The 12,190-nt window shown below is 60.4% G+C and overlaps 1 protein-coding gene across 1 annotated transcript in view; it reads left to right on the forward strand.

The window, feature by feature from the left end:
- NCOR2 (nuclear receptor corepressor 2) overlaps positions 1 to 12,190 on the forward strand; it is a 138,265-nt gene that overhangs the window by 49,309 nt on the left and 76,766 nt on the right. The window contains exons 11-13 of the mRNA XM_007938111.1: positions 504 to 682; positions 4,460 to 4,514; positions 7,099 to 7,197. Of these exons, the coding sequence (XP_007936302.1) occupies positions 504 to 682; positions 4,460 to 4,514; positions 7,099 to 7,197 (333 nt within the window). The remainder of the gene's footprint in view (positions 1 to 503; positions 683 to 4,459; positions 4,515 to 7,098; positions 7,198 to 12,190) is intronic.

Here is a 12,190-nt window from a genome sequence, read left to right on the forward strand (position 1 = left end):
GCTCCAAGCCTCTGAATGGCCGTCCGGACGCACTAGTGGGGCCCACCGGCTCCAAGCCTCTGAATGGCCATCGGGACGCACTAGTGGGGCCCACCGGCTCCAAGCCTCTGAATGGCCATCGGGACGCACTAGTGGGGCCCACGAGCTCCCACAGCACCAAGATGGGGAAGCACAGCCTCAGCCTGCAGCCTCCGGGAGCGGGATGCTCTCCTGTGCCCCGAGGGCCAGTGGGGCTGCTGCTGCCGGGGCTTGCTCGCTGACCCCAGATGCTCAGAGCGTGGTCCTCACGCAAGCGCGGCCCGGCCGGGGGGAAGGGCCACCGGCAGTGCTTCCTGGTGCTTGCGCCCCTCCCCGCTGCCCTGCCGCCCCGGCAGCAGCTGCTGTTACATTCAGGTAGTTCTCCTCCCCTGGGATCTCGCCACCCTCCACTGCGCCTCTCCTGGGTGCCGGCTCTCCCCCTGCGTCCTCTGGCCCTGCCTGACCCCCTGCTGCTCCCCCTGCAGAACCTGGAGAAGCAGATGCGGCAGCTGGCTGTGATCCCGCCCATGCTGTACGACGCCGACCAGCAGCGCATCAAGTTCATCAACATGAACGGGCTCATGGGCGACCCCATGAAGGTGTACAAGGACCGCCAGGTCATGAACATGTGGAGCGAGCAAGAGAAGGAGACCTTCCGTGAGAAGTAAGTGCCGGTGCTTGGCGCGCGGAGGCCTGGGCTGGTGGTGAGGTCCCGTCCAGTCAGCCGTGGCTCACAGCAAGATGCCGCCTGGGCCTGCGCCGTCTCCAGGGGGCTTGCAGGCCGGACCGTTGTGACCCACAGGGTATCAGTGGCTGGGACTCAGAAGCACACCGCCAGCCCTTTACTCCTAGTGTGTCATCTTCTGGAAGCTCTGCTGACCCCCGTTCGGCATCAGAGCCACACGCGCGCCCCCGCTGATGGACGGGTGGGGGCTGCACAGGAGGGACACTGGCCGGGAATCGAAGCCAGGTCTCCCCCGTGGCAAGTGACGGTTCTACCCCTGAGCCCCTCCTGCCTCCTCGGTTGAGGTCTGAAGGCAGCTTTACACAAAGCCAGGCGGCGGACGCTGTGAGGGCTGGCGGTCACGGGGCTGGGCTGTGCCTCGGTTAGGAGCCTGGGTGCTGGGGTTGTGGTGCTCACTTCACTCTGCAGGTGGCTGCTTGCTGAGCACGGCCCACGAGTCAGGCCCTGTGCGCGGTGCCGTCTGTGGCCTGTGTCCCTCTTGTCCCTCACAACAGCCAGCCAGGTTGTCCCCATCACACAGGTAGGAACACAGAGGCCCAGAGAGGTAGAGAGACTTCACCAGGGACGCACAGCTTGCGGTTGGTGGAGGCACAATTCACATCCCCCCCAGTGCGGACCTGGCCAGAACGAGGAGGGTAATGGGGGGGGGGTGTGGGAAGGTGCCGGGGAGCGGTGGGCCCTGCGGAGCAGAGCCAGGAGTTGGGGCTTAAGAGGCAAAGCCTTGGCAGGCTCCTGAATGAAAAAGCAGAATAATTGGGCTGTTGGGGAGACAAATGGGGAGCTGTGGGCGGAGAAGGGATGTGATTTCTAGCTCTCCCTTTCTAGTTGGGGGTCCCAGAGGAGATTTGCTACTAGTTGCTGTCAAGTCAGCTCTGACTCACGGCAACTCCTGGACGCCAGGACGAAATGTTGCCCAGGCCAACGTCACAGCTATGCATGTGAACTGGTTCCTATAGGCTGGTCCTGCCATGTCGCCCCTCCTTTGGGGGCAGGTGTGCTACTACTGTGGCTACCCGACGTGTGCATAGAGAACCCATGCAGCGGGAGGGTGGGGGGCTGAGGCCAGACAAGCACCAGTGCCTGGCTTAGGGTGCTGGCACCAGCTCCTGCCCCCACCCGACACTGTCCCAGCACTGCTGCCCTGCTGCCCGCCCCCCGGCCTTGGTGTCGGAGGTGTTTGTCAGAAGGGAGGACTGTTCTCTAAGCGTTGCTTGTGGGGTCCAAAGCCTCAGGGCCGGGGCTTTCACTGCCCTTTCTGTGGGGGTGGCCCAGCGGATGGACACGTGGCACTGGGAGAAACGGAGGGGGCTTAGTGTCTGAGGGCTGTCGTACAGATACCCCGTGTGGTGGCGCTTGTAAGAGCAGGAAGATGCTCTCTCAGAGCCCTGGGGGCTGGATGCCCAAGACCAGGGCGTCGGCAGGGCCGCCTGCTCTCTGAAGTCTCTCAGGGAGGGTCCTTGACCTCCCAGCTTCGGTGGCCCAGGTGCTGCGTGGCTTGTGGATGCCTCTTCCCGTGGCTGTTCTGTCTGTGTGTCTGTGTGGGTCTGTCCTCTTTCATTAGGAGGGCATTCGTACTGGACCGGGGCCCGCCCTGGTCTAGCATGCCCTCAGGCCAGTTGAGCACATCTTCAGAGACCCTGTTTCCAAACCCAGTCCCGTCCACAGAGGGTCTACGGATGGGGCATGGGCAGACTTTGGGGGGCTGCCATTCAATCCACAGCAGGGCCTTCTGGGTCATGGATAAGTCTGGGGCAGGTCTGACGGTACGGACCCCAGGCCTAGGAGCTGGTATGAAGGGCAGCGGGCCCTCCAGGTGGGAGGGTCTGCAGTGGAAAATAACACTTTTTAGAACTTTTTTTTTTTATTGTGAAAACACCCAAACCTTGAGGGAGGATACGGCATGTCTCTGAAAAGGCCTCTCAGGGAGCTGGGCCCAGCTCAGGCGTGCCCGGGGCCTCGTTACCTGGAAACACGGCGGCCCCGCTCCCCACGCTCCTGCTGCGTCCGCACGGGAGCAGACACGGCTGTTTTGCCACTGAGTTGAGTCCTGCCTGTGACTGTTCAAGATGCCAGACTCGTAAAGTGACTACAGGATAGTCACCGAGGCTAAGAGTCACCACTGCATTGGGCCATTCTTAACACCCCCGGCATTTGGGATATTTTTATTGATGTTTTCTTCAAAAAGAGAGATTTGCTTTGAGATGCCTTCTGTGGTTTCTGGAGCTTTCCAGTATAGACCTGACAGTGACACTGTGGTTTCTGGAGCTGGTAACTGCACCCCCGGCTGAGCTGCTGGCCTGCAGGTGGGCCTGACTGGCCCTGGAGAGGCACGGGGCACAGTGTGCCTTTCAAGGTGGTGGTCTTGCTTAGAGCTCATCATCAGAGGGAACAGTAGCACAGGGGACATTTGAAAGTCACGTGACAGTGGCATAGAGCTCACCACTTAGCTGTGTGCCCTTAAGCACTGCTCTCCGAGCCCTTCATTTACCCACCTGTAAAATGGGTGTCAGGATAGCGCCTCCCTAGTTCAGCTGTTGTGAGGTGCACACTAAGGGTTATGGAGGGGTGTACAGGTGAGGATCTGAGGGGGTGTACAGGTAAGGGTCTTGGGAGGGTGTGCAGGTGAGTGTCTGGGGGCTGTGCAGGTGAGGATTTGTGTGGGGGGGGGGGGTGTGCAGGTGAGAGTTGGAGAGATGTCCAAGTGGTGACCCTCCGCTTTGGGACCTGTTCTCTGCCTGGGACAAGGAGAAGGAGGGGAAGGAAGGGGTTCTTTATTTCTGGAAAAGAGGGCTGTTGAAGGTCCCAGGTCTGCACGCTGCCACGGCAGGACGCTGGGCGAGGAAGCCAGCTTTCCTGGGCATCCCCTCTTCCTCTGGAGAGAAGAGACTTAGGAGTTGCCAGCGTCTCACTGGGGAGTGGGGCACGGGTCCCCTGGCCTCCTGCCTAGCCATCTGGAGGCCCAGGCAGGGTCGGGTGTGGACACTTGACCAGTCTTGCCCGAAGTGGGAGCCCGGTCGTGGGATGGGCGGCCAGCTGGAGCTGGACCGTGGCCGGTGACTCAGCCAGCACCCTAGGCAGGCTGTGGTCTGCTTCTCTGCCCCTGCCAGCTCCCCGGGCCCTGACATTTCAGCCCAGTGGGCGGTTTCCTGGTAATCCTCCACTTCACAGGAAGCTGGCTGGCGAGGCGCCAGTGGCCGCCACCACTCTCCAGCCTAAGTCCATTCCTGTTGCCTTCCCGGCTGGCCGGCTCCTCCACCGCTCTCTTCCACCACCAGGGAGGCCGGCAGCTTCGGAGGCCATGACCCCGTTGGCGGCCCTGCTGTGTCCGCAGGCGGGTCCTGGGGGACGGGCAAGGCTTGGCTTCCCAGCCCGGCCCAGTGCAGAAAAACACAAAGCCGGTCTTGCCAAGGGGGGACCCGCCGAAGAGCTCTTTGGAATGTCCTCATTTTTCCTGGAAGCCGCCTCCAGCAGGACAAACAAATCCATTTTCAAAGCCGCTGCAGCTGGTGACTCACGCAGGAACGCCCTCCCTGCCCGGCGCTCCTCCCGCCGCTTCCCACACCCCTGGTCTAATTGCTCCGACGGGCGACGGGCGGTGCCTCTGGGGCCGCGCGATGGCAGGCGCCTGTGAGCACGGCCGGCAGGCAGGGGTGCCCCCCTTGGCCTGGCCTCACGCCTGCCCCCCTCACCCCGCAGGTTCATGCAGCACCCCAAGAACTTCGGCCTGATTGCGTCGTTCCTGGAGCGGAAGGTGAGTGGGCACCCCGCTTAGTGCCCCCGCCGGGCCCTTCTTTGGCCTGTGTCTGTGGGCAGCCGGGCCAAGGGCCCTCCCGCCCTTCCTGCCCATGGACCTCTGCCTGGGCCTCTGCCTGGGCCTGGCTCCTGCCGTGCTGTTTCCCCTCGCTCTCTTCCTCCCTTCCTCTTCTCCTTCCTCCCTCCTTCCGGGGGCAGCCGGGCAGGCCCCACCCCTGCGCACGTGCACGTGGGGGCGGAGCACCGGCTCTAAGTGTCTGGGAAACCCGGGAGCCGTGTGGGCAGGTTCCCGCGTGCCAGGCTGCCCTGCCAGCTCCTCGTGGTGCTGTCCTTACGAGTGTGCGGTGGCTTCTGGGATGAAGCCGCACTTGGCTTCCCAGTTGGGCTTCCCAAGCAGGGTGGCCCTCCGCTGGGAGGTGCCTGGGGTTCTCACTGTGTGGTGTCCGGCCCCTCGGCTGCTGGGCCAGGTGTGTGGCTGGTGAGGCCCCGTCCCTTAGGACGTTGCATAGTCCGGCACTGGAGTTCCAGCTCGCCCCGAGCCAGAGCATGGGCGTGGCAGCCCTGCTCAGCCCTCAGCCCACAGACGGAAAGCCTTCCTCAGAGCTGAAGGCTCGTCTGTGAGCCCCAACAAGGCTGCATGAGGTGGTACCCAGAGGTGGGGGAGGGTGGCAGGGGCTGGCACGCGGTCCCAGGTGTGGGGTTGGCACATGGAACCTTCTGGAATCGGCAGGCAAACCAAGCAGGGCTGCCTACACCAGCGTCACCCTCTGGGAGCTGCTTTTGTGTGTGTTTGAATCAGATTCCTGAGAGATGGGGTCACCCTGGGTGCAGCCCTCTGGCCACCCCCAGCCACTTCTCCCCTTCTTTTTTGTGGGGAGTCTGGGAGCAGGATGCAGGGGGTGTTCCCAACATCTGTTCCTACCGTGCTGAAAGCCACAGAAGGAGGGAGCCGGGAGCGGGGACCAGCTCGCCGTGCCTGAAAGGCCAGCATGGAGAGGCAGGCCCCGTGGCGGCAGGCTGGCTAGGCTCTGGTGGGGCTCCTGGCAGGAAGGGGGCTCTGTGGCACTGGTCGTGCGCCATGCTGCTGTGGAGCCGGGCTCAGCGCTGCACGCTGAGAGGGACCCAAGTGTGCCCTCCGGCTGAGAGGAGGCTGAGCAGAGACAGGTTCTGAAAGCGTCCACAGCAGGAGGCTGCCTGTGGAGAGGCAGCCCTGGTGACAGAGCCCCATGAGGGCCAGGCGTGCGGTGGCCGGCAAGCCCGTGTCCTGTCGGAAGGAGGCAGCCGCTGCTCGGCCAGCTCGTCCTCACCTTGTGGAACAAGGTCCCCAGAGCAGTTCAGACAGGAGCCGGGCAGCCTCCCGGTCCCATCTGTAGATCCTGACATCTGGTTTTGAAGTCTTATTTTTTGACAACTTTGGGTTCCGTCCAGGGGCCACCTGGATGCAGCCTCGATCCCTGGGACATTCTAGAAGGTTGCAGTTGGTAGCTTTTGATCAGGACAGTGAAGTGTTGAGGCTAATACATTAAAGTATAATAATATACTTTATTATGTTTTTGGTGACAGTTTATGCAGCAAGTGAGGCCCTTTGACAATCTGCACGTGAGGTGGTTAGTGGGACCAGTTCCATTTTTGCACTGGGTTGGCATTCTCGTTGCGTCCTGGTCGTTCATTTCCGGTGCCCTAGCTTCCTTGCCCCTATATTGTCTGACCTTTTCTTTGGATGAAATGTTGACCTTTAGGACTAAGGCAGGTGTTTTTAGCAGAGACCAGTCTAATGGGTTATATTCTTTATGTCACATGTCCCTCTGGTTTTCTGTTAGAAGTTGATCTCAAGATAGTTTTGGCTCAGGGTTTGAAGAGCATCTCGGGGTGATGGTCTCAGGTCCAGTTGCTCTGGGAGAGGGCCACCTTTGCACCCAACAGACCTCATGGAGCTCCCCAGAGATGAGACCCTGGCTTGGCGCCAGCTCCAGGAGCTACAGAGATGTCTACCTCATCAGTACTGTCGGGGAGCCATCACTGTTGGTGGCCTCACTGTCTTGAATTCTTCTATGACTTTCGAAAGTGTTGTCCCTTTGGTCCCATTTTGACAGGGAGGCAGCCCCCAATCAGAGAGGGCTGGTCAGTTGCCCAGCAGACAGCATTACCAGGATTCAAACCTGGACCGTGTCGAGAAGACCGGGGCAGAGGAAAGAAATATATATCCCAAGAGATGAAGAGTGAGATGGTCTATTCTGATGAGCAGAGCTTAGTGGGGGTTGTTCATGGCGTCCGACATCAGGGAAAAGGAGCCGGAGCAGAGAAGAACCCAGCCCACGGGGGCTGAGGTGGCAGAAACAGTGACGTCAGCAACAACAGTCCCAAGAACAATAAAAACAACAGGCAGCCCTTCCCAGGGTCTACTGCCGGGCACTGTTTTCAGTCCTTCGCGTGTGTATTAACTTCCTCGATCTTCGTAAGGACTCTGCGCCGTGTGTACCACAGTGAGGCATCTCAGACGGGAACACTGGGGACTGGAGGGGTCAGGCCACCCAACCAGACGCCCGCCCCGACTCCTCCATGCTCTTCCCCTCTCCCGGCAGACGGTGGCTGAGTGTGTCCTCTACTATTACCTGACCAAGAAGAATGAGAACTACAAGAGCCTGGTGAGACGCAGCTACCGGCGCCGCGGCAAGAGCCAGGTGAGAGTGGGATCAGGCTGAGTAGGGGCCATGAGGGGCCCTGTCGTTCTGTGTGTTCTGAGCCGGCCGGCTCCCAGCACACTTTGCTTCCCTTGGGTGGCTGCTCTAGGGGGATCCTTCCTTGGGGTCCTCACCACTTCCACACCCAGCCTCTGCAAGCTGCAAAGGACAGAGCTGGGGAGAGGTGGCCATCTCAACCTGGAAAGCTTTGGGGACTCTCAGCTTGGTGAGCGGTGGTATCCCCAAAGCAGGGCCTGGGTTCCCAGGGTGACCTGGGGTGGGCCGCACACTTACTTACAATTTTTAAAAAAATCATATCGGATGTTTCCTTTAATGCATATTTTAAAAAAAGCAGCTGGCACTTCAACCTGCAGTTTTTAAGACAATGTTGTTTAGGATGGGACTGAAGGCATGTGTAGGCTAGAGCAGGGGCCAGCAATCTAAACGCGGCCCCTGCCTGTTTCTGTGAATAAAGTTTTATTGACATGCCGTCATGCCCACTCATTTACGTATTGTTTGAGGCCGCTTTCCTGGTGTTGTAGTGGCAGAGCTGAGTGGTCGCCACAGAGACTGTATGGTTTGGGAAACCTAAAATATTTACTCTCCAGCCCTTTACAGAGACAGCTTGCCGACCCTTGAATTAGAGGAAAAGGGAGATGGTTAAAAAAACACTCGGGAAGTAATGTAAAGGTGTAGAGGACAGTGGTACACTTTAAGGGCTTGGTTCCTGAGCACTTGGAGAGGGGAGGCGGCAGCCCAGGGCTGGATCCATCTGTTGCTGGGAGTCAGCTCCGAGCAGGTGCTGGGCCGTCCTGGGAGAGGTGGGCGCATGCTGCCGTAGATGGGGCTCAGGCTGGACACTGAGAAGACGCTTGAGTGCTGCTGTGGGACGCTGGCCTGGAGGGTTGGGCCGTTTCCTTCCCTGGGGCCTCTGTGGTCCGGGCGTCCAGGGGGCAGTGCTGAAGAGCAGGAACAGCGTGTTGGGATGCTAGGACCCCGAGCTTTCTGAGGGTGCTGCTCCCTGACGTTGGGGTCCCCCAGCCCCCCACCCTCCCCAGGATCCCCTGTGCAGTAGCCCCTCCCGCAGTGGCCGCCCCACGTGGCTCCCTGCTCACTCCCACGCTGCTGCCCCCAGGAGTGCTACGGAGGCGCGCCCCCTCGCTGTGTTCTGAGCACCACACTGCAGTGGCCGTGGGGTGGAGCACCCCATCCTGTCACACCTGTCCTCCGAGGTGGCTGTTTGCTCTGTGAGGCAGAGTTCTGTCTGGGTCTGTGTGGCCACGTTGGGCTGCACTGTTTGCCCGTTCACCAGATGTGTGAAACTGACGGTTGGTGGCATTGATGTTAGGTGCTCTCGAGTTGGCTCGGACTCTATAACGACCCCTGTACAACAGAAGGAGACGTTGCCCGGCCTGTGCAATCCCCACGGTCCCTGCCGTGCGTGAGCCCGTCGTCGCGGCCTCTGCGTCCGTCCATCCCTTTGAGGGTCTTCTCCCTTTTCTCTGACCTGCTGCTCCACCAAGCGTGCTCTTTTCCCGGGACTGGTCCCTTCTGACCACAAGGTCTGGCCGTTCCTGCTTCCAGGGAACACCGCGGTGCTCTTCTCCCAGGACAGGCTCGTGGTCCCCCTGGCGGTCCATGGTGTGTCCGGTGCACTCTGCCGGCTCCACAGCTCCCAGGCGCCGGTTCTCCTGTGGGGGCTTCCTCACTCAGTGTCCAGCCTTTGAGTGCATGTGAGGTAACTGAAAATACCGGGGCTTGGGTCAGGACTCCTTAGTCTTCAAAGTGACGTCTTTATTCTTCACCACTTGCAGCAGGTTGGCACAGTGCAATATCACGTCTGATTTCTTGACTGCTGTTTCCACGGACGTTTGTGGATCCCAGTAAAACGAATCCCTGACAACTTCAGTCTCTTCTTCTCCGTGGTGTTGCTTGTTGGCCCAGTTGTGAGCGTTCCTGTTTTATGTTGACGTGTGAGTGGCGTGGTGCTGTTCAGTGGCAGAGTCCTGGCTGTGCCATTGTAGAAATGGAAGAGCGTTTGGGAGTTTTCTAGACCAAAAGGCAAGCGTTCAGATAAATGTCAGATGGGGCGTAAATGTGCCAAGGTGCAAGGTGGGAGATGGGGACTGTGGCAGAATTGCCGGCTCCACACTTGTGAGGTCAGGTTCTGGGAGGGGCTTTGTAGCACATCACTACCTCGAGCAACCGGACTGTGCCTTATGGCGACCATTCCCCGTCTGTATTCTGAACCCAGGCAGTGACATCCTCATCTGCTCCATGTTGGGGCCCTTGGCCCTTCCCGCAAGCGGTCTGCCCCTCACTCTGGTGGTTGGGCCCCTGACGGCTCCCTGAGAGGGCCAGGCCCCCCTTGGCATCCCTGTGCCAGAGCCAGCTCTGCAACTGGCCGGGGCCGTGCAGAGCACCCTGGCCTTCTCGTTGGGCTCTATGCCTTTGGGATGCTTCTCTGCGTACTGACGGAGGGGGTGCGAGGCTCAGGCAGAGACTTGGAATGGCAGCGTCTTTGGACCCACCGTCCCCGGACCTCATCCCCACTTTGGGCCCCGGCTGTGAGAACCTGTGTGTCTGGTTGCTTCAGGCTTGGCTTCAGGCCTCCTTGCCCGCCCCTGGCTGGCTCCGGGTCCACCGCTCAGGATTCAGACGAGGGCTGCAGGAGAGCTGTGGTCGGTCAAAGGGCTGGTGCCCAGCATTGGGACGACTGAGCATGTGGGGCCACCATAGTGACTGTAGGGTGGTCACCAAGGTAGGAAAAGGGGCAGTGGGGATGTCTCGGAAGGTGAGTGCTGCCCTCATGTTCTCTCTCCACAGTGCCCACGAGGGCCAGCCATCCCCGGGTGGGTGTGGCCATGGAGAGAAGGTCTTGGGGGCCAAGCCAGGGTCTCCTGGAGGCCAGTGTTGTAGCCTCCCCTTCCTGTGGCCATGGGACTTGGGGACAGGAGGAGCTGTGCTGTGTCCTGGGGCCCTGGGCTGCCTGCCTGAGGGCAGAAGTCTGGGGAGGTGGGCCGCTTCCTTCTCCCTGGCCCTGGCTCTGCTCGCCGCCCCCCTGCTGGCCCTGCTCTCCGGCAGACACTTGCCTTCGGTCTCCTGCATTTCCTGGGTGGGGGTCTCGCTCTCTGCGTGTCTCTCTGCTCTCCTGTCTCTTGCATGTCTCTCCTTCTCTGCGTGTGTCCCCGTCTGTTGTCTGTTTCCTCTCTGTTCTGTCTGTGTCTCCCTCACCTCCTCCCCTGCACCTCCCCTCCCTGAGTTTCCCTGCTCCCGCCCTGCCCCCACCTCCTCTCTCGCTCCCTGTGAGGGCCAGGTGACCTTGTCATGGTTGCAGTGGTGCTGGGAGGTCCTGTGTCTTGGCAGCTTGTTCAGGAGCTGTGTGACTTGGCGGCCGTGCCCGGGCAGGGCAAGCAGGAGCGTCTGTAGGGGACGTGTGTCACTCCACCTCCCTGGTCGGTGACATCATTTGACAGCTCACCCGGTGAGGCTGACAGGGACATGGGGGGGGGGGTCTGGTTGGCTGGACAGAGCCACGTGGCCTCTAGGATGTGCGGTACCTTCCCGAAATTTACAGAAGCAGCCGGCTTCATCTTTCTACCTCAAAGCAGCTGATGGGTTCGAGCCCCTGGCCTTCTGATTAGCAGCTGAATGCTTTCACCAGTGCACCACCAGAGCCGGGAGTCGGGAGCAGTGCTCAGAGGAGCTGCTGACAGGCGCCTGATGTAGTTGAAGGCGAGTGGGGTCATCTGTCTAGAGGATGCCAAAGAGGATGAGACACGTGAGACGACTGGAGTGACCTGCCCACGTGGGAGACGGACGAGCTCGAGCAAACGGAATGATCGGGGTGTTGTCAGAGAGAGACATGTCATTTGAGATGGTTCAGATGGACGAGCGATTGGCTGATAGACCGACACATGTTGTTAGGTGCCGTCGAGGCGGCCCCGATTCATAGCAGCCCTGTGTACGCAGACGGAATGCCGCCCCGGCCGCAGCCCCTCACAGTCCGTGCCGTGTTGGAGCCCAGTGTTGCAGTCACTGTGTCGGTCTGACCCTCCACTTTACCAGGCGTGGTGTCCTCCCCAGGGACGGGCCCCACCTGACAGGGTCGACCACAGTAACCTCGGGAGCAAATTAGAACCGGTGGACGGGGATGTTCCCTTTGTCTCTGTTGCCCCTCGTTCAACTGCAGAGTGATGTGTTTTCAGTTGTCAGTAATGACCGTGTTCAAAAACTGGCCTGAAAACCTGAGCTGGACTGAGCCAGCTGCGGCACACCTGTCCACTGGCTCGTAAACGACATCCCTCAAGAACCAAGGAGCACCTTTTCCTGAGAGCAGACAGCGGAGTGTCGGTGTAGGGTCAGGGGCCCCGTGTCGGAGTGGGGACTGCCAACCAAGGCCACTGGGCAACCCAAAACTGAGTTTGGACTTGGTGGGGGCCTCTGAACCTGGAGGCCACTTCCCACACCAAGCCTGGACTCCTGTGAGGTGGTGACGGTCCCCACGGGGCCTGAAGGTGTGTCTGCAACTAGAATGCCCTGGGAGGCCAGGACTGACCTTGTATTTCTTTTGATCTTCCTCCAGCTCAGAACCCTTGCTTGGGATGCTGGGGTGCCTCCTCAAACGTAGGAGCTTGGCCTAAGGACACTGGGGGTGCTGCACCCCTCCTCCCGAGGCCAGGAGATGGGGGCTGCCATTGCCCAAGGTCTGGTGATATGTCAGGAAGAAGGCCTGGCACCTGGCTTGCACACCTTGTTGGGAGGTGGTGGAAGTAATGACGCGGTCCCGGTGCTGACGGGCTGGGTGCCCGAGGCCTTGGAGACGGGGGTGGGGGAGGGGGAGGGCGGTGGCAGAGCCTGGCAAGGGCTGTGGGTGGGTGGGGCTGGTGTGGCCAGGGACGGCACAGAGCTTGGGCTGTGGTTTTCAATCCTGGCACTTAACATCCTGCGCCTCGGTTTCCTTTTCTGTAAAATGGAAGGATGATAGGAGGTG

The sequence above is a fragment of the Orycteropus afer genome, unplaced genomic scaffold, assembly GCF_000298275.1.
Source record: "Orycteropus afer afer isolate SDZICR_OR568_19922 unplaced genomic scaffold, OryAfe1.0 scaffold00048, whole genome shotgun sequence".
Classification (NCBI taxonomy): Eukaryota; Metazoa; Chordata; class Mammalia; order Tubulidentata; family Orycteropodidae; genus Orycteropus; species Orycteropus afer.